The following is a 22,766-nucleotide window of genomic DNA, read 5'->3' on the forward strand; positions in this document are numbered from 1 at the left end:
TGCAACCACACACAATAGAAATGAGAACAAAGAAGTTATGCTTGGTGTCCTGTTCACATCTTGAAGCAGGCATTATTATAAATCAAACAAAACCACCCTGCAGATAATAAACATGGAACAAAAACTCATACAAGAACACTTACAGTATGTGTAAGTATATGTGTTTATACTTAAATTGTTTATTTTATAGGGTAGAATATGGTATCAGTTTGACCTTTAAACAGCTCTGTACTTCTTTTAAATATATATAACAGGACTCATGGGGTGGGGCAATTACAAATGTCCCCCTCCTCTGAAATCTAGACAGAGGACCTGGCAGAGTTATCCACTGTCTAGAAGGTGACACTGTGTACGCTCGGAGCATGTGAGTGACAAGGATCAAATCCCGGCAGTGGTGGGGAGAGCTGCATGTACTGTATATGTATCTTCACTCCATGTAGAAACCTTTCGTGGGTTTAGTGATCTTGAAACCATGTGCTGTTGTGGTTTGCCCACATGCTGAGAAAAGATGCAATCAGAAATAGCCCAATAAAAGAAAGCCACGATGAACAGAGGAGTCCAGCATTGATTGAAATGTAGGCATATTATTACAATCTTATTAATATACTGTAGGGGTTAGACAAGCAAATCACCTGAGTCACAAGAGCCAAGTTACATCTTGGCACAATATGGCTGTGACTGATCTACTTCAGGAGGCTCGTGAGGCCTGAACACCACAATGGGAACCAGAGACACTGTGGAAGGATATTTTATTCAGGAAAAATTCTTCAAGATACAACCAACCAGCTCTAAGCAACCGAAACACCAACTATCATCCTTTTATATACAGTACCTGTCACGATTATAGTCCCCCCTCCTTAAGGGTGCTCCAGCCCTTTCACTTTAGACTTCATTCTGTGCACCTGATCCCGTTCCTGTTCCATGTCTGCCGGTTCCGACCCGGTTCATGGTTTTAATTCCCTGTTTGGATGGATCTCCTGGCTATGGACTTCCTCTTGTGTTTTTGATACCCTCTTTGGATTACTCTTTTGGATTGTTTGCCTCGGCCACACCTTCCCCGCGCACCTGCGCACCTTGGACACGCCCCCCTGTTTTCAGCCCCGTAGTCCTGCATGACGTTTCCCTAGTGTTTCCCCACTTCTTCCGATTGTGTCGTCCGCATAGGGTCCGGAAAGAACTGTTCGCTACAGTAACAAATGTATCTAAATTAGACTCATACAAGAATGTCAGCACTACTGTAATTTATCAACTAATTCAATACATTTCAACCTATTTCCACCTAATGGAGGCCTGAATGACCTCTAGCGACTAGTGAGCTGAAAATAATAGGTTAATTATAGCTGGCCTGCCCAAATGGCTTATCATGGTGTCCAAAGAAGCAACCCATCAACAAGTCTGTCCATGATGAAATTATAGTAGTTCAGGTGGGTAGCTGCGTCAGCATGCGTAGGCTGCAAAGGAACAAGTTATAGGTTTATTCCATGCTGAAAAAAAGAAGAAAGAGAACACAACGTTTCGGCCGTGGAGCCTTCTTCAGGTGTCATAATGAAATGATGTCTGTTTGATATACAATTATTCCTGTTGTCTAACAGAGCCCAAGAGAAATGTCATGTACCTAGGATTGCAAGTTAAGACAGACCCATCTTAAAAGAAGTGCCCAAACAGAGTCGTTTCTAAATGGTAAAAAGAATAAGAAAACTTCTGACATGTGTTAAATATTCAGCCCAGCAAAAATGTAGGAAGCAGGTCTGTTGCGTACTATAAGAAGGCAACTGCCTCATTTTTTTTCTTGGTTTTGAACCTTTCTGATGAAAGCAAGGCCAGAATGCAGTCGGTCTTTCAAGATAAGAGAGTCCCTAGTGACAGAAAGCATGAACACATCATAATTAGCGTCTGGATAAATTTAGATTGCATCTGAATCCTGGCAAGTGCTGTCATTGTAAAAGGAGAATATATACACACATATAGCATAGAACAAATATATGACTCAATAATGGAATTCTGCTGTCTTGCAGAGGAAAAAGTGCAAACTGAAATTGTAAAAGAAAAAACAAAAGAAAAACTTTACAGTGTCACTTCACATTCGGTTTACTTCCTCCACTGGAAGACAAGAAAACAAGGTTGGTTGGGAACGTTCCACGTCAACACTGAGGTGTCAAACAAGACAGTGTCCACATTTTAATTGTGCATAAAACAAGATTGAGCTTAATCTAAATCTAAAAACAACCAACTGATTTTTCTAAAGGTATAATTGAAGAACTAAACCACCCCTCTACACAGTAAGTCAAAATTCACAAAGCATATTTTTCTATTGAATTATTTTTATATATGAAGTAATGTAATGTTCTTGTCACAGATGTCAGAAGGGACAAACCGTGGAATGGCAGGAGAGCGGATAAAGACCCCATGGCGAAGCGGCACAACGGGGGATTAGCCCGGGCTCAGCAGTTCAGGAGTCGTATAGAAACCAATGTCCTCGGGCAGCAGATGTGGGGCAACCTGGTGCTAAGGGGGTCTCAGGACATCCGAACGTCAATGCTGAGCCAGGGGGAATGAGAGACCCAAAAATATATAGCCTCAGAGAGAGAGAGAGACACTGGAAGGACAACAAAGCACAGGAAACTAGGGACAGGACAGAGTAGGAGTGCCCCCTGGCTGCAGAGGGCGTGGCAGTTCTCTCCAAAAAAATGTTCACATAATTATATGAGTGAATGAATGAATTTATTGAAAGAGAAGTACAGTATCTGTCATTTCATATACATTATATTTTTTCACAAGAGGCCATACAAAGTAAACAAAATCGCAAGAAATCTTCTGCTAAACATTATTTTGAGAATAAATTTCCAAAGGCCTGAGTTCGGGAAAAGTAGTCTCACAAACAAATGTTGTATAGCTGCTTTATAGCTGCTGCAAGGGTGAAGACAGGGTGGGGCTGGATTGTGTGAATGTTGCACAAAGCAAAGTTCAGGAGGAGAGATAACATACTGTATACTCTACATGCAGGACCAATAGAGAATTTACACCCCATTCCAAAATGTTCAGATATTCTTGCCCTGTAGCCTGAAAATAAAATGCATTTTTTTTACATCCTATCCCACAACTTACAAGTGAAAAAATATTCTAGAATATTTTAGAAAATTAAGTAAAAACAAAAACTGAAGTAGCTTGGTTAGTCCACCTCCTTGTAATAGTAATCCTATATTAGCTCAAATGTAACTAAACTCCAAGTTAATTGGCCTCTACATGTGTTAAATTGTAGTGATTCATATGATTTCAAGACAAATCAAACAGTGCCTATAGGTTCTCTATGCTAGCTAATGCATTATGTATTAATTATTATTAATGTATTAATGTATTATATACATGCTAATGCATGCATATAAAAAGACTTAACCATTAGCAAAACAGCGATTTAATATAAAATCGGATTCATCAGACCACCTGTGAATGGTTCTTAACGCTGGCCTCTCCTGTTTAAGCTTCTGCTTGTAAACGGGAAGTAGCAGAATGGAGGCATGATCGGATTTACCGAAAGGAGGTTGGGGGAGGGCTTTGTGACCGTCCCGGAAGGGAGTGTAAACATTGTCCAATGTGTTTGTTCCGCGTGTCGGGCAGTCGATGTGTTTATGTAGATAAGGCATTGTTTTCTTCAAGTTCGTACTGTTGAAATCGCCCGCTATGATGAATGCACCCTCAGGATGTGTATTCTCATGTCTGTTAAGGTGACAGCGTAGTTCATCCAGTGCCTTTGTGGAATTTGCCTGCGGCAGAATATACACCACTGTGAGAACTACTGATGTGAACTCCCTCGGTAGATAGAAAGGGCTACATTTTATTGTCAAATGCTCAAGATGTGTAGAGCATGATGTTGAAATAATGTCCACGTCTGTGCACCAGGAATTGTTTACCATGAAGCATAACCCGCAGTCTTTGCTCTTACCCGAATCCGTTGTTCTGTCCTGACGGTGAATATAAAATCCTCCCAGGAGGATAGCAGAGTCCCGAACAGACGGGTCAAGGCAGGTTTCAGTAAGCGCCAGCACGTTGCAGTTCTCAATGTCCCATTGGAAAGCAAGCCTTGCTCTCAGCTCATCCAGTTTATTGTCCAGTGACTGAACATTAGCAAAAAGTATACTCGGGAGTGGGGCACGATTGCTGAGCTGCCTCAATCTTACCAGAATGCCTGCTCGTTTACCCCTCTTCCTACGACTCCGTCTTCTTCCCAGTACAGGTACAGGTGAGACACCACAGTCCAGATAATCAGCTGTAATTATTGGTGTAGATTTAACTGTGCCAATATTCGATCTTATGTCTATGAGTTTTTTTCGGTCATATCTAATCACCGAGCAAACAGTATGTACAGTTAGCAGTACGAAAAACAACAAAAAATAAAGAAATAGACAAGGACAAATGGGAGCTCGCAAAACGGCTGCCTTCCTTAGGGAACATTACTTGTTCACTGTAGCATGAGTCACTTGCTTTTATTTGCTGTCATTTTAGTGATGGGTATTGTTAACATCTCAGGAGACTTAACCTGGACCCACCACACCAACACCATGGTCAAAACAGCACGGCAGCACCTATTCTTTCTCCGTAGGCTACCTAAAGAAGCCTTCACAGCCGAAACTTTGTGTTTTTTTCTCTTCTCTTTTCAGCATGGAATAAACCTATGACTTGTTCCTTTGCAGACTATGCATGCTGACGCAGCTACCCACCTGAACTACTCCTACCTTAATTTGAGCAATGGCACTGAGAAGCTTACTTGAGAAGACTTGTAATTTTTTTTAACTTGTTAACACTGCTGATTTTGTCCGTGAAGCTCGACATTCAGCTCATTCAGCAGTTCAGTCAAGTGTGTGAGAAATGCTAAATCCAGAAGCCACTGGTCATCCTCTAATTGGGCATATTCACCATGTTAAGACAACTTGAGAAACTCTTTGATTTCAGGCAACAGCTGTCTGAACCTCGCCAAAAATGTTTGTTTTTTAAATCTCCAAACAGCAAGTCAGCAGCCTCAGCAAATGCTTTTTTTATTACTTCTCAATCTCTGAATTACTTTTTGTGTTGAGCTAGGACTTGGCTCACCTTGAACAATGCAATGATTGCCTCTTTCCTTCTTGTATTAGAGCTTGTGAAAACCAACTGCTTCTAGTAGAGATCTTAATTTTTCCACTTTTCTTTTTCATAGCTCACTTTTAGCGGGAAAGTCCACATCATACATTTTGTGTGCAGTTTTGAAATGTTCTATACTGTATTTCCCTTTTTTGCGTAGACGCTAGCATTGCACATTTGAATGCTAAAGGGCAAAAAAATAATCATGCTCCCATTCCTTGTGGTAGCAGTAAGTTTTTGATCTCTTTGCATTTTTGCTCAAACACTACAATGAACAAATAGGCAATCGAACTTATCAAACTGTTGGCGAATTTGTCACAGTCTGTTTCGCTCCACTATGCACTGTAGCGAATGTGGGGTTTGTGCGGCAATAACCCAGAGAATGTTCTTGGGTAGTGCACACAATACACTTTATTTACGGAGCTCCTGTAGCATTTTTTTCAGTGTCAGCCAGCACTCAGGGAAGGGACTTTTACAACCCATTTGAAAAGCGTTAAACACACACAAGGGCAGTAAAGTGTATGACATTACATGCACAGATCTGAATTAATTTTTAGGCTATCGAAAAAAGTAAATAGTCAAATAGCCCATTTATTTTTTGCCAAACATACTTGCGATCGACTGGCCAACACTCCGTGATCGACTGGTTGAGCACCCCTGATGTAAAGCAATTCAAAGCCCTTGATTGTGTCTTTGAGCAAAGTCAAGATGAATAAGAAGTGGAATTAAGTGTATAGCACCACCAAGACCCCGCCAAGTTAAAGTTGTATTTCAAAATAGGACAAAAAGAAGGCTGATCAGAAACTAGAAAGAAGACAATGGCAACTTTGAAAAAGCTACAGTCTTTTATGGAAGACTGGTCACAGCGTATATGTGACTACAGTATCCCAAGTACTTACAGATCTGGCCTGTATAGTAGGGAGGCAAGTATAAAGTCAATACTGCAAAACAACAGCAACAAAGATTTTAATTGATGCTGCACATATATGGCATTGTTTTGAGGTCTGACAAAACTAACTTTCCTATTTCAAAGCAATGTTTTTGGCGCAAATCCAACACAGCACATGCTGTACACCTGTATACAAAAAAAACATTACTGCTGTGGAACATGTCGGTGTCGGTATTACTGTTATAGGGATGTTTCCCATTGGCAACCACAGAAAAGTCCTTGACAATAACCTGCTGTCCTCTGCTAGAAAACTAAAACTGGGACAGACGGTCATCTTTCAACATGACAATGATTAGAAATACACAGCCAGAGCTTCATTGGATGGCTAAGGATGTCCTTGAGCCCCACCCACTCATAGTCCTTGACCTAATACAATCTGTCCATCAACACACCCTAAAAAATTTGACAGAACTTGAATAGTTTTGTACAATTAATGCAAAATGGTCATATTTTGCCAAATCTACTGTAGGTATGCAAAGCTGGTAGAGACCTATCCCAACAGATTCACAGCTAGAATTGCTGCCAAAGGTGCTACGACCAAAAATCAACTCAGGGTGGTGACTTGTCCAACATTTAAGTTTTGTATTTTTAATACATTATTTTTACCCAAGAAGAACATTTTCCTCCTTAAATGTGTTTGATATGTTGTGCAGATAAAAGGAAAAAAAATGTATGTAACTCTAAGAACTGACATGACACGAGGTGAAAAAGTTCATGTGACTGTAAATGTTCTATAGGCCTTGTATTTATGCAGTAGGAGAGTGGAAGTGTGCAAAATTAGAATCTGACATTCCTTCAGAATTGCTCTTAAAAACATTTTCCATACTGTATTTTGGCTTTGACTCCAGCTGAGCTCTCAGTTATTTTATTAAAATATTACTGAGGGTAGCTGTATCTATACTGTATATACTGTAACTGTCAGCTAAAAACAGATACAAAGTGCTAATTAAAAAAAAAACGAGCTGTTCCTTATTTAAGTATCAGTCTTGCAGCTGGAATTAACTGGGCAGCATGGAAACATGCACATACGCACACAAAACCAATCAATAAAAATCAATCATAATTAGCACTGCTATTACTGCAATATTATCACTAACATGCAGTGATAATATAGCAGTAATTTAATTAGAAAAAATTAAAATTAAATGAGAAAGTAAATTACTAATTGAAAGTTATATGTAAGAATTTGAGGCCAGTATAAAATGGTAGAACTGTAAAATCCAAAGATTTAAGGATTTTCTTCAGTGTTTTTCTCAACTCACTTTGTCCAGGATTATACTATACCATTACTCTTAACCAGTTTGAGAAACCACATTTAAAGGTGCTATATAAAGTAAAATTATTATTATTACTACTACTTTATGGCTTTATTCTAATCTACGTTTTGGTGTCTGACAACATCATTTCCTAATTTTAATGGTGATATATAAAAACAGCTTTTTAAAAAATGTTAAAATATGCAAATAATAATTGTCGTCGTACAGAGATGGGATCTTAATAATGACAATCAGACTCAATAAACAAGATAAACAAGTGGTCATCTTTTGCACAGAGGGAAAAGGGCATTTCAGGTCACAGTTCTCCTAGACCTCCCAGCATGCTCTGAGCAGATACTGTACAAATAAACAATTTCCTGGCAGCTTTTTCCTGGCAGAACCAAGGCTTTTAACTCCTACCACCAAACCAGTCTAACTGCTATCACATGTGCTCAACCACCTCATTGGTGATTACATTGTGTGACAATGTCCGCTTTAGTGTGTCTAAAGTGTGTCTATTACAGACCAAGAGTGTGATGAAGGCTGCACCCTTTGTAAGATTATTTATCAAGGCTGTGTGAGAAAAAAGTGGACAAATATGTCCCTGGGTTCATAAGACACAGTTGTATCCAATTAAAACCTGTGTTCTCTGTAGAATAAGAGCATGGCAAACTTGTACTCTGTTTTTTGAGACAATGAGAGATTTTAACTTTAGTGTTCCTTCCACCCTTGTACTGTAAATAAGAATATTTTAACAATACTTTTTCTCAGTCCATTGCTAACTTTCTGCACTGGACCTACAGTAAATGTAGTCAGTGTGGTAAATAAATTTATAAATAGCACAAAATATATATTTTCATTCTTTTCCATTTTTTCATTTACTTGTATATAGCATAATAATATGTATATAGTATGAAAATATAATAATGTAATAAGTATTAATATAAGCATCTATTAATATAAACATTTATGGCCTTCAATGACAAATACAGTACATTAATTATGTACCTCAGAGGTGGGCCACAGTCACATACAACTGAAAATATATAGCAAAGTAAAACTATCCACATAGATTTACTTTTTTCTATTGTTGCTCTAAAACACAACTGCTGTTGAAATATCAGCTTTTTCCTGTGTCTCTACAATAATGTGAGAGTTTTACAGCTTACAATATGATAGTGACAATTGCATACAGGTAATCCTACAGATGGACAAACATCTTACTCTGTTGGGCTCCTGAGCAAGGCCCTTAACCCCAACTGCTCCAGGGGTGCTGTATAAATCGCTGACGTAGCACTCTGACCTTGGGTTTCTCTCCCTGTCTGTGTGTCTCATGGAGAGCAAGTTGGGGTATGCAAAAGACAAATTCCTATTACAAGAAATTGTATATACTGTAGCCAATAAAGTGATCTTATCTTATCAGATCAAATAAAATATATACAATAAAAGGCTAAAAAACACTTAGTATTTAGAATCCCTGTTTCCGTGCATATGCATTACTCTACTTGAATATACTGTAGTAGTTTTCAATTATTAAAAAATAAAACTTCAGAGACAAATGCAGAGCTTTTGTTATTGTGCATAGCAATGCTATTGTGGAGATGTTTTTCCTTAGATTTTCTTGAGACGTGCCCAGAAGGACTTGAAGTTTCTGAGTGGGAGACCATGACTCAGTCCTCTTTTAGTGAAGGCTGACACCTGCTTTCTTACAAGCTGTAAGATATTAACATAGTCTGGCAGCCCACTTAGTTTAGCTATTTATAATATTTCTTACTTAGCATCAAATACCTCATTAGATTCCTGTTGCTCATTTTCATGCACCACCAGGAACAAGATTAAGATAGTTTTCCCTAATTTTTACCTTAAAAAAATTGTGAGGGGGTTCAAACAGTCAGTAAATGCTCAAAGCTCCTCATTTTCTGACCGTTACTGCATCCGTTTTAAAGGTCAGCATTGAGTTTTGTTGCAGTTTTGTTGCAGTGTACTGTACATGTTGCTACATAGATTCTAACTACAAATAAAATCCAAGACAAATTCTTAATTTAAAAATGTTTTTTTTTTTATTTCATACTGAAGCTTTAATTGATTTGCAAGATTTGATTTGCAAAAAACACATATAGACAGGACACTGACTTTCTTCAGCCTTAGACAGCAGAGATTATGAGGTCATTATTCAAAATCCTGAAAGCTTTTGGATTAAGTTGTGTTTAGCAATGAAACCAAAGTCAGAAGCCATCCACTGGCCCTATTTCATTTCAGAAGGAGCACTCAAATTAGAAAGAAAGACAAAAAGGCAGGGACTCATGGGAAATTTCTTTAGGTGATACAATCCACAATACCCTTTGAAATTAACATAAATTAGTTGTGTCAAGAGTAGAATTCTGGTTGGTGGATGCTGCTCAAGTAAACAACACTGGAAAGGAAAAACAGAAGTCCTGTTTTTATGTCCTAGTGGGCATTTGAGAGTTGGGGAATTAGCTCTATTCCTAACATTTTGTTATAAATTCCAGGATACCAGGATGACTTTCAAAGTTCTTTTGTGTGCAAAGTTAAATTTAATCCATTCAAATGAAATCCAGATACATGTAATAAAAATGAGTTCATCCTATATTTGCACTTTTAATATATTTATTAATTTATTTTTTATTATACAGTATTTATATGAATATATGTTTGTATATCTTGGAAAAATGTTTATCTGCTAAGATGGAGTAAGACTCAATACAATAGCTATCATCATCTTGTCAGAAGAGGCCATCCCAAAACAACATATTTATGCCATGGATTCTCCACTTCTCTTCTATGTAAATCTTACCCAATCATAAAAGTTGAAGACTTCTCATGAAGAGATCTACTTAAATACAGTATTCAATCCTGCTCTAGTACTATCTAGTCCCTGTTATCAATGGCAAATAATTATGATAGAAATACCAGAATACTAGTCCACAATTGAAAACACAGTATATATCTCAAGTATCCTCAATCACCTGCCTACTTTGCTACAAAAATTTCACTTTTAAGTCAACAAGTAAAGAGAAAGAGTGAATTTTAAATGTCAAATTAAAAAGGTTCTTACTTAATAAATTAATATCTTAATGTCAGTTTCCATGTGAAAATGTAATATTCTGTTGCATTTTCTAAAAAAAATGCATTTGCTAATTTGTAATGTTGAAGGCTTTATGAACTTGCAAATGAGTCTATCTGAAAATCCTGGATGCACATTTCTACAGAGACTTCTGCTGTGGTTTGCACGTTCAGTTTGCAAACATCAGTCTCAAACTTCCATAGTGATTCTCTCACTAATATAATACAAATGACAGCAGAAATAATACTGCTTTCTATTTGTGTCCCTCAGTAGCAATGTGGTTAATTGAAGATACATTTGTATATGCTGTATAAACTGTATACATATAAATAATTGATATCCAAAACCTAGAATCTAATATTTTGCACGATCAACACAGGATATACAAACCATATGACAAACAACAATGGTTAAACTTTTCTCTTGGGTAGTATTTCAACTTTAAACTGCCTTTATAACACAAGCATCAGCCTATGGACTAATGCATATGCATTACTTCCCTCATGTCTATAGAACCTTCCATTAGTTTGTGAAGCAATACCCTATTATATGCTTTCAGTCATCACTTCAAAAATACATAACAGCACTCACATTGCCCGGTCTGGACTAAAACTGCTAAATAGAGATCAGTCATGAAATTATCTAATATAATGTAATCAAAATCTGATTTCGGCATGATTGTGATTAAGCAAATGTATCTGTATCTTATCATGTCCATTCACATCTAGTATCTCCAGCCACACTGAAAACTCAATTGACAGACCTGTAAATCAGGCAGTTCCCATAACAACGAGGCATGGATGGACATCAATCCAACCTGACCATGCTTAATCCATGGGATTTAAGACCTGCCCTGGCAATACTATGATAACCGATCTTAGTGTGCCACCTGGTCTTGGCATATTACTGTGAGCTTCCTCTTTTTTGGACTGAGTCTTTTTTTGGACTTTAACTTTTGGATTACCCTCTGGTTTGTTTTTGTGCTTGCTCTGGCTTTCAAACTTTTCTTCCTACTCGATTCTCTGGTTTTTGGCTTCTCCTTCAGCACCTTTGCCTGTTTCCTTCAGCCTTGGGCTGTGTTCCTCTGCTGGTTCACTTGGTTCTTCAGCTCTTCATCTGCTTTTGGATCCAATCTCCTTTTTCACTTCTTGTAAGTATAGCTTATTACATACAGTATCTGTTCTATTTTTATTCTCTCCACTGTAGTTGCTAATCTCTGTAATGAAGTATAAAGTGCTCTCCTTGCAGTTTTCATTATAATGTATCAAGTACGGTGCTCAGAAGCACTGTGTGTGAAACCAAAAACTACTTATTTAATCATCCCATGTATCCAGATTTGAATATAGGAATATACAGTATACATGTACTGCATATATATAGTTATTTACAGATGAGATGAGGTTAAATGTTATCTCCTACAATTTTATCTAGCCTTTCCTTGAACTGTATAAAAGTGTTCAACAGTTTGGCTGGCCCTTTTTCACCAGACCTTCATGTCTCTGTGTAAAGAAAAACCTCCTATCTTTAATTTTCTATACAGCTCCTTTTTACTTCCACTCTTTATCTCATGTCCTCATTTCATGGCTGAGCTGGAAGTAATCGCTTGGGTTAACAATTGCTTTCAGAACATTGAAAACATGAGTCAAATCCCCCATAGTGACCTCCATTACACATGTTCTGTATAAGGCCAAACAGAGAATTCCAAGTTTTACTGTATATTTCTGACTGAAGTTTTATAAAATGAATTAAAAAAAACACCATGGGTTAATTTTAATAAGAAAACTATTTAATTTCTTGTTGAACTTTAATATTTTCTAATTACTGTACAAGATCACACACCAATAAACACAGCAGAGCAAAACCATTTGTCTCTCAACAATACACAAAGACAGGTAGTTACTGTCAAGAGGCCATAAGAAACTATAACAATCTACATAAAACATGTAAAGATGCAGATGATAGTGGATTTATTGAAAGAGGTTATAATATCAGAAAAAGTGTCAGATTGCCCTGGAAAAAACGATGCTCTGGTCAGAAAGAATTGTGAAGAAAATTGAAAATATTAATTATGTAACTGTATTGAAAGTCTATCAAATCACAAATTAGAGGGTTTTTCTTAATTTTGCCCTGGGGTATTCAGACAGTGTGGGTGCATGTGTGATACTGTACTAGCATCATTGTAGCAATATAGTCTTCAAAACAATTTAGAAGTAGAAGCATAAGAGTGACACTCACTATGCATTAACAGTCCTTGTAAATTAATGCATTCTAATAATTACTGAGATTAATTAATGTCATGCATGTTTTCCCAAATGATTGAGTGGCTTTTCTCTAATCACTCTGAATATCTTCAAGTTTTAATCTTGTGTAATTAAATACCGCTATTACTAGGTGGTGTTGGTTAGGGGAGGGACCAAGACTGTCCATTGTCACCTCCTCTTGACCTTTCATTTTTTACTGACAATTAAAAATATCACATGACAAATGTTGCTAATTCATTTCAAATTAAAACTTTTAGCTTGCTGGAGTAGCCCAGTAAAAGTCCTTATTGGCATCTTATGAGAATCTTTGCAAAATCTTGAAAACTTTAAGTGATTCTCAAGAAACTTGAGAGTTTGAGCAATTCTGTCAAGAAAAAAAGACATTAATCTGGTTTGCACAGTTGGTAGAGACTCACCCAAATAGAGTTGTGACTATCTTTGCTGCCAGTGATGCTTTTATGGAGTTCACAGGTCTAAAGTTGAGCATTTGCTGAGCCATCAATGTATCTCAGTTTTTTCTCTTTATTTATTTTCTCTTGACTTTACTGTAACACATCTTAGAAGTCTCAGTTTGAGCATTCATGTTTTCAGTAACAAAATGTGTTTTGAAAAATGTGTATCATTTTGCAATTTCATAAGATGGGACACCATAGGTAGGGTCAATATTCATTTGTGAGGCACTGTATATACAAATTATGTAATGTATGAAAAAAGTATTTACACCCAAAGTTTCCTTGTGAAACAAAGATAAAACACACAGACCTTATAATTGTATTCCTCATTATAAGCACTGAACAATAAATTGCAAAAAGGTTAAGAGAACTGCAGTGGATTGCAAGACCCTGAGGCTCTGACAGCAGCTTAATAGCCAGTGTACAAAAAGGAATTTTGAAAAGTTTTTGTCATTTATCTTTCTCCTTAAGAGGTCATGCGTGAAAGAGTGAAAGGAGAATTCTGTGCATCTCTTACTTTTTGGTTTATACTGAATTATAGACACTCTGTTTTCTATAACTCTCTGTATCTTCTTAGACTGATGTTTACTGTTCTCTTACAGTACTCTAGAAATCTTTCTTTGAAATAAGTTTCTCCTGGCTCCTATACAATAGGGAATCAAGCTAGCCTTGCTCACAGTTCTGATGTATCAGTGAAGGTCCTTGGCTTTGATGCCAATATCCTTGGCCACCTCAACCCCATACTATACATTTATATTTAAAGAATTGTTTCAGAAGCTATAGTTCTTCCAAGAGTTATTTAAAATAGTACATATCATTCTAGGAAAATGCAGAAATGAATAGTACTGTATTTGTGGAGCACAGAATAAACAATAAAGCATAAAATAAAAAAATGAACAGAAAAACTCAGTGACATCATCTATCTCATTAGCTTCCCCAAGGCTCCCTTGAAATATGAATTGCTTATGAATATGTAGACTCTAGTTGTGTCGATCTAATCATTTTGATATCTATCAATTGTTCTGAAGAGTTACTTTCTCTTTTTCCTATGAAACCCACTGGAATTTTTCACAAGGAAATGGATTCATTAGCACAGATACTGTATATAACCTTGGTGGAACCAGCAATGAGTAACGTACTTCCTGTGCAGCTCTTCACCGGCTTGTGTTAGTAGACAGTACATTGACTCATCATCATATTTTCATTATCCCACTGGTTTGCTAGAACAATGCAATCTCACCAAGACATCTCTACATACTGTATATTTCCTTTTGTCAGATCATACAAGGGCCAAAAGTTATTCAATGGTGAATAAAATACTCCACCACTCTCCCCAATGAATTCTTAGATGTCCTCTACAGGTATATCCACTGAGGTTAGTGATTTTATCTGTCAACTCTCCAGATTACTCCTCAATTTAAGCACATACCAACATTTTATTTTTCTTGCAGACAGTGGATTGATTCTTGTGGAATTTATTGTGCTGTAGCTTCCATGGTCTCAAAGCAATTGTAAAGTGTGTGGATTACATGACTGTGATTCTGTGGGCTGCATGGTGTGGTGACTCAGCCTGCCCCTCAAAAAGATATTTTTAAGGTTTCTCTGTCGTAATCTGCTAATAACTGAAGAGGAAACTTTCTCCAGCCCCCATCTCTTACAAACAGGCCACACTCAAATATTCCAATAGTAAATAAGAGATTTTCATGAAATGACAAGGCTTGAACTTATTATTGTACACTACTCAAACATTCATTGAATCCCATATGTGTCACAACTCAGTCTAATCAGAATAAACACTGCTGGCAATCTGACACAGATCCCGATAATCATAATCAAGCAGCTGCCAATTCCCGCAAACGATACCGTCTGGACTAATTACTCAATCACACTCCCCATTCGCACCCCTGGAACTCCAGAATGGCTTAAATGGCGCATGGACTCTTAACCCACATCACAGCACTCAGTATTTAGTCAATGAGCGGAGCTCTCTCTCTCGTGTCTTTCCTGCATCTCTGTGCGATTCCCCTGCTAATCTACTAGCTAAATGTCCTGATCTGTATTACGACTATGACTTCTGATTGCATTCTTGTACTGTTGCTCTTCTGATCTTCTGGCTAACTTATGGGTTTGGATAAGTACTCCCTGTTTTTCCTTCTCTGTCTTTGCCCAGCGTTCCAATTCACCTGGAAAACTGCATAGGGTTAATAATTTTTTCTCTCCCGATGTGACAAAATACTGAGCCATTTAAAATGAACCCCACAGATCAAACTATGATTCATTCCATCCTCAACCAGCACTCCCACACCTTCATACAGCTCCATGCTTCCATTCAACAGCTCACAGATCATATGGCTACACTTCCTGCAGCATCCTCAACTCCCCAAAGCATTCCCCTGCCCTCTGCTGCAGCTTCACTTACACTGCTCTCCGCAGCTCACCGCCCCTCCCCACAATGGATAAATTTGATGGAGATCCTACTAAATGTCTTTTTAGGATTTTCTAGGACAGTGCTGGTTAGCCAGAAATGTTTTCCCACCTCTCATGAGCGAATTACTTTCGTCATCTCTCTACTTGCTGGAAGGGCTCTGGACTGGGCAGCTACCCTGCTAGCTAAAGGGGGACCTGAAATAGCAGATTTTAATTTAATCCTCCGAAAGTTCAAGGCGGTGTTTGCTCTGGCTAACTCTGAACACTATTTTTTTATCACAGTTATCTACTCTCCGACAGGGTGACAGACATGTCCAGGATGATGCCATTGAGTTTCAGACTGATTCATTGCTGGAGGGATGAAGCCCTGGTGTTTCAATTCTACCAAGGGCTCTCGGAGGAGCTGAAGGACCAATTGGTGTCAGTGCCACTTTCCTATCAATCTATAGAGGGGGCTATTTCCCAGGTGCTGGAACTGGAACAGCGCACATGGGAAAGCAAAAAAAGAATGTCCCCAAGCCCCCCCCCAGCCACTTCCCACTCCATCTCCATCTCCTAAGAAAACAGTAAAGATCTCCCATACCTGACTTACCCCAGATGAAAGAGAAAGACGCCGCCACGAGAGACACTGTTTATATTGCAGAGAACTCGGTCATTTCCACATAGCGTGCCTGACTAGACCCCCTAGACCACCCCAAACTACTTCCAGGAACACATCAAAGTTTGGTATACCACCCTCTTCCACCCATGACTCCAGACCCTCTCTTCCAGCTACACTTTCTTGGGGTAAATTTAATCTTTCTTTTCTTGCCTTCTTTGATTCAGGTGCGGCAGGAAATTTCTTAGAGTACAAACTCACCGAAACATGGAACATTCCTCTCGTGCCTGTAAACCCCCTGATCCACATTCAAGCCTTGGAGAGGACATCCCTGGTTTCTGGTCGTATCCGCTGGCAAACCACTCCTCTCATCTGTCAAATCAGTGCCACTCATCAAGGGGAAATCCAGCTTCTCCTTATAGATTCTCCATCACATCCCTTTGTTTTAGGGCATCCCTGGTTGCAAGAGCACGATCCCTATTTCTCCTGGTCCCAGAACAACATCCTAGCATGGGGTCCTCACTGCCACTTCAGGTGCTGTCGTCTGCCTATTAGAGTATTGGCGGCTACCACATCACAAGACCATGAGCCCTGCATCCCTCCACGCAAACCTGGAGCAGGCTTTCAACAAACAAGAGGCCCTTTCCCTTCCCCTACACCACCCATATGGTGTATTGACCTCCTCCTCCCGGGAACTATGCTCCCCAGAGGCCGGGTTTTGAGAACAGGGTCACAGGCACTAGAGGCTTACATTCAAGAGTCTCTAAAGTCTGGTTTCATCCACCCCTCTACATCACCTGCTTGTGCTGGATTATTTTTCGTTGGAAAGAAGGATGGCTCACTGAGACCCTGCATCAACTAGTGAGGCTTAAATGAGATCACGATTAAGAACCGTTACCTTCTGCCCTTGATTCCAGTAGCACCTGAATCTCTGCACGGGGCTACAATATTCACTAAACTTGACCTCCGAGGAGCATACAGCATTATCTAATCCGTATCAGGAAAGGTGATGAATGGAAAATGGCATTTATGACCACTCATGGCTATATGAGTACCTGGTTATGTCTCGCGGTATTGCAGGCCTTCATGAACAATATCTTTAGAGACATCATCCTCAAATACATCTTCGTATATCTTGATGACATCCTAATTTTCTCCAACAATCCCCAAGACTTTGTCCAACATGTCCGAGATGTACTCTCACGTCTCATCCACAATAAGCTCTATGCTAAATTACAGAAATGCCTTTTTCATGTCTCCAAAATACATTTCCTTGGTTACATAATTTCTCCCCACAGCGTCGAAAAGGACTTCTCCATAGTTCAAGCCATCAGGGACTGGCCAACCCCCAGAAACTTAAAACAAATTCAGCGTTTTCTTGGATTCGCAAATTTTAACAGATGTTTTATACTGTCCCATACTGTCCCTGTTCTAAAAACCTGAAGGCCAACATTCTTTCCTGTCTTTTTGATCCTCCAGAACCCATCATTTCCCCTGATAAGATCCTCACAACCATCAGATGGGACACGCATAGGGATCATAATTTTTTTCCCTCCCGACATTACAATAAGCTCTTTAAGTTAACTTCTATTGTCATTGTGCTTCAGTGCCTGTGGTGTGCAAATCTGTCAGTTCTTACTCAGTAATTTACTAGACCCAAACAGATGAAATCTGGATAGTTTAAAGAAAGGAATTTTAGCAACTACTCTTCTAAAGAAGTTTGGGAAAGAGGCTGACAAACCAGGGTTACTGATAGGGATTACTTCACAGGGATCATAAAGGGACAACTCATAAACACATCCTCTGGGGTTCCAGTCTGGTGATCAGTGGGAGAGTTGTGATGCCCTGCATGGCTAGTGAAAGCTAAGACAATATCTTCCACAAAACAATCTTCAATTTAGATGAAGAACAGCTTTGCAATTACTGGAGTAGTTTGCAGGACATTGATGTATCAGGTAAAAGAAATAGTTCCTTCTGAGACCATCCAGCATATCCCTCACAAAACACTCTTCGTATTTGTATTTCTGATGTAAATAGATTTTCTTTCCAAACTTTGACATTGGTGATGTGTGACCTCTCCATGCTTGAATTCTTTATTGGCTTCTAGATATTTTTACAACACTCTCTCTGCTGGATGATACAAAAAAATATTGTGTGACAGCAAACTATTTCATGCCGTGAAACAACACTGTACCTTCAAGTCAGATGGCACTCAGACTGCTAATTAATGACAGTTCACCACTTCATGTATTTCATGTGCTGTTGACTCAGGAAACCATAACTTTTTTTTCCATTACAACATGTGATTACTTAAACCCCTGCAGAAATCTATGTTTTTGGTTGTGAATTCTATAGATAGCAGATACACATTGTGCAACAGCTCCCCTGCTACATTTTCCATGCACTAATTTCCACAAAAAACATAAAGTGTTATCTGGAAACCTCTGACCCTACATGAATGGCTATGGGTTTTTATACATAATGATTGACAATGAAACATGGGACACTTGACTAACTAGACTAGCCTAGAAAATGTTAAAGCACTGCCATTGTGGGTGAAAAACAGGAATTGTTAAATCAGGGCAGTAGATATAGAACTAGAAGTTGTGGGCTCAAAACTTGGTTAAAGTGTTGCTTTTGTATCTATGAGCAATTTACTTCATGCATATTTCTTCAGTAAAATACCCAGTTCTACAAATGTAAGTAGTACTGGATATAAGCATTAGTAAAATAGTAATTCCTATTACTATTATTAATAGTAATAGTGACTGTTTTTCACTTTAATCAATTTTCATATTGCTTTATCGAATACAGGGTCTCTGGGGAGCCAGAGCCTATCCTGGCAGGCAATGGGTGCTAGGCAGGATATATCACGAGTTGGACACCAGTCCATCACAGGGCAGACACAAGCACACACATTCACACAGACACCAGGACCAATTTTCCCAAAGCCAATTAACCTACTGGCATATTTGTGCACTGTGAGAGGAAACTGGAACCCCTGGCAGAAACCTACGCTAACACAGAGAGAACATACATACTCCATGAAGATAGCACTCCAGGGAACCAGCACTGTGAGGCAGCAATGCTAAACATTGTACCACTGTGTCACCCCTGTTTTTAACATATATTTCTAAATTATAGTCAGGAAGGACTGCTTGCTCAGCTGAGATCTTGCTACAGTCAAAACAATCATAGTTTATAAGATTTGTCTTAGTAATCATATATACTGTAAAAAGATACAAATCTATTATCAAAAATTGTTTATAGACCAAATAAATGTACATGCATTAAAAAATATGATTGGGCACCATTTCACGTTTTTCCTTCATACTGTATATCTGATACATTAATTTTCCAGAAAGAATGTCCGCTAAAATACTACATACAGTGTCAGAACAATAATACTTGTACAAACCTGAAAAAAGGCAAGACTGAATGCACTTCCTTTAGGCTTTGTGCTTTAGTTTAATAATTTGTTAACATGCAAAATTTATAATTTTGCATTACTAAGCAGCAATTGTTTTCCCTGCTCAATATCCAGAAAAAAGATTTTTATAGTAAAAGGTCAATGTCAAAGGCATGGTGCTTCATTATTGATAGGACATAAAATTCTCCAATAATACACCTTTCTCATTACTACCAGAACAATGATCAATTCATCATTTGATTTTAAGATGCCAAATGATCGAAGTAGTTATTATTCCCCCCATTGGTAACACAGGAGCTACCCAACACATCATAATGAGCAAAGCACTTTGCATGCTTTTGAAAATTCATTTCAGAAGGGGGTGAAAAGGCAACCAGAAGGGAATGATTCGGAAAAATGGAGGTACAATGTTTTTTATTCAGAATCCCACAAAGTTCTCTCTTAATAGTCTAAAAACACAATGTGATCATATAGTTCTGGACATGATTTAAGTATCTTCTATAATTGAATGTTTTAGTAAAGGCTTACATTTTTAGTTTCTTTTCTGATTATTTTTCTTTCTGCTTAATCATTGGAATGCACCTTTTAACACGTATTGTGATCGCAACCTTAAAATAAAGTTCATACTATTCTCTTCATATGTATAATTGGTTTTCTGGCTGCACAAAACCAACTTATCACCAAGTATGTATGTTCTGAAGTCATACTTATACAAGTTAAAATCAATTAATCTATCAAAGTTTTTACTTAACCAGATGTTGAGAGCATGCTGACCAAGAACTCTGGAAAAAAGAAAAACTGTTCTCCACAGGCAAAAACAATGAATAAATGTATACCCAATTGGACAAACACAGAGGGAGAGCTTACCCCATGTGAAGGATATGTCAGCCAACCCCAGTCTCCTGAGACTGAAGATGTGTCAAGGAGATTCACTGCAATAAAAAAAGGCATTTGTGAGCTACAGCAGTCTTACATATTCTGAAATATTCTTAATTATAAATATACAGTATTTAGACATTTATGTGAAAGCATCAGTGGTAAAGTAGATAGGAAAAATAATTACGACTATTAGATTCCTCGGTCCACAAGACCTGTTCAAAGCTACATCACCAAACAGTTTGAAGTCATCTCTCATTCTCAGGGCAGTCTAAAACATGACTTAAAGAAGGCTTGTCTCTTTTAAGAGTACAGCAGTTGCCATCCCAGAGAGTGTTTCATCCACGTCTTTCACTACTACCTCACTCATGCCAGCAGGGAAGAGATCCAGGGTGGTTAAACATTCCTTCTGCAATATGTGCAATCATTATCCCAGTCTTTTTCACATTACAGACCAAAAACACCAGACCTAAGTCCTGGGCTGAGGGATTAAACAGTTCTCGCAGGCTGTTATGTCTGTGCTCACTTACAGAACTTTAAACTTAGAAAATCTTTAAAATCCTAACACAAACAGAACCTAATGTTCATCAATAAGAATTTGATGGAGCACCTCACAAAAAAAAAGTCATCAAATAATTTAAAGGCAAGTCAATGATATGCATGTTTCCTAAGAAGAGCCAAATTATTTCAAATATTTATCTGTATTATCTCTATTTCAGTTTATGGAAGTGGATCTACCCTGTGCAGTTTGTTTTCCACACTATAGTTCAAATGACAGATGTTTTGTGTGTAATGGATTTGTAATTTGGATGTACACAATTGCTTTGTCATCTTATCTAAAAAATGCCTGGGCATTATGCGAAAGTAAAAGCTTTGTACTTTGGCTATATGAAGCTAATAAATCATTAATGCTGAATCTTTGAGGTCTGTAGCCACCCAACCTGTAACCACATGCAATTCCTTAGTAGCTATAAGATATTTACAGTGAGTATTCTGTTCAATCTTTTACAGAACCAGCAATCAGATATCTAAAAATCACTCCCTTATTAGATGCTAAACAAATATAATGGAATCTTTTTGCTCTACACTAAAAAAACATAGCAATAAATCCAAGAGTTTTTTGTGGCCTACTGGATATAAAAACAAAAATAAGTCTTCCCAATACTATGAGGCAGTCTTGTTCCAAAGTCCTAAGATTGGGCCCATCCATACAGTACTTAAATTATCTGTAAGTGTTCTATAGTCTGCAAAGGATGAAGCCTTGTTCTTTTATCTACTATACTTTCACACTACCCTAAGTAGTGTGTGGAGTCGAATTTATCTGCATTTAGGCAATGACTTTTTCTAGTCATTGTAGGTGCCTTATATAAAATAAAAAAATAAAGTAAAAGACAGTTAAGAAGCTCCTGTGAGCACGGCCGGCATTCCAAACAGCAATTTCATAAGTGTCACATTTTGTATATTTAATTATAAATTATACAACACCAAGTAGTTAATTTGTTTCAGTATGATACTTTCAGACACCTGGAAGACATGTTAGAACTAAAATTTGGTTCTGACCCTTGTTCTCATAAACCAATTTGTATCAATCAGCCTTCTTATGAGCATCTACAGTGAGCAGCTTGTACCGTATCTCCTCTAAGACTACGTACTTGTACTTTTCCCTCTTGACCATGAATTCAAAATCAATGCCACAGAGCAGTAGAAAGTGCTTTAACCTGGACGTGACCTTGGTTTAACTTGCCATTAAAGATCCCATGTCATGTTATGAAAGAATACAGATTCATTGATAAATTCCACCTTGGGTTTTTACAGTATGGCCTAACTAAATTCCTTCCTTAATTCATTTGGTGAGTGATTGCTCACATCACCTGATATTCTATGTACATTAGTATGGATTTTGGAGAATAATGGGTGCCACATATCAAACAGGTGGGTGTAACACTTCAGTGGTGGATTAAGTGGGTCCTCTCCTGTGTTTAAAGTTCTTTAGGATCCATTGGGGGTTTCGGTAGGTTTCTTTAATGCAAGTAATTGTTGTACAGTAACCCTAGCATTTAATGGAAATACCCTTACAGTAACACATTTCAACATCACCAAGATGCACAGCTACAAAGGTGGGTGTCATTTGATTCATCCCAGGTGATTGTCACATTTGCCAATGTTAGAACATGGTTATACAGAAGAAATCAAAAGGATTGCTTCATTTTCTACAGGTGACCAGTGTTCGTGTTTGTCAGTGTACTGTACATACAGACCCTGTATTTAACTTTCTCCATATTTTATTACTTGTAGCATACCCTATAAAATATTACACTTT

At 38.0% G+C, this 22,766-nt stretch overlaps 1 protein-coding gene across 1 annotated transcript in view; it reads right to left on the bottom strand.

Annotated features, from left to right (window-relative positions):
* epha8 (eph receptor A8) overlaps positions 1 to 22,766 on the bottom strand; it is a 245,472-nt gene that overhangs the window by 141,507 nt on the left and 81,199 nt on the right. The window contains exon 2 of the mRNA XM_006641857.3: positions 20,438 to 20,502. Coding sequence (XP_006641920.2) covers positions 20,438 to 20,502 — 65 coding nt within the window. The remainder of the gene's footprint in view (positions 1 to 20,437; positions 20,503 to 22,766) is intronic.

This window comes from Lepisosteus oculatus, chromosome 25, assembly GCF_040954835.1.
Source record: "Lepisosteus oculatus isolate fLepOcu1 chromosome 25, fLepOcu1.hap2, whole genome shotgun sequence".
In the NCBI taxonomy this organism is placed as follows: domain Eukaryota; kingdom Metazoa; phylum Chordata; class Actinopteri; order Semionotiformes; family Lepisosteidae; genus Lepisosteus; species Lepisosteus oculatus.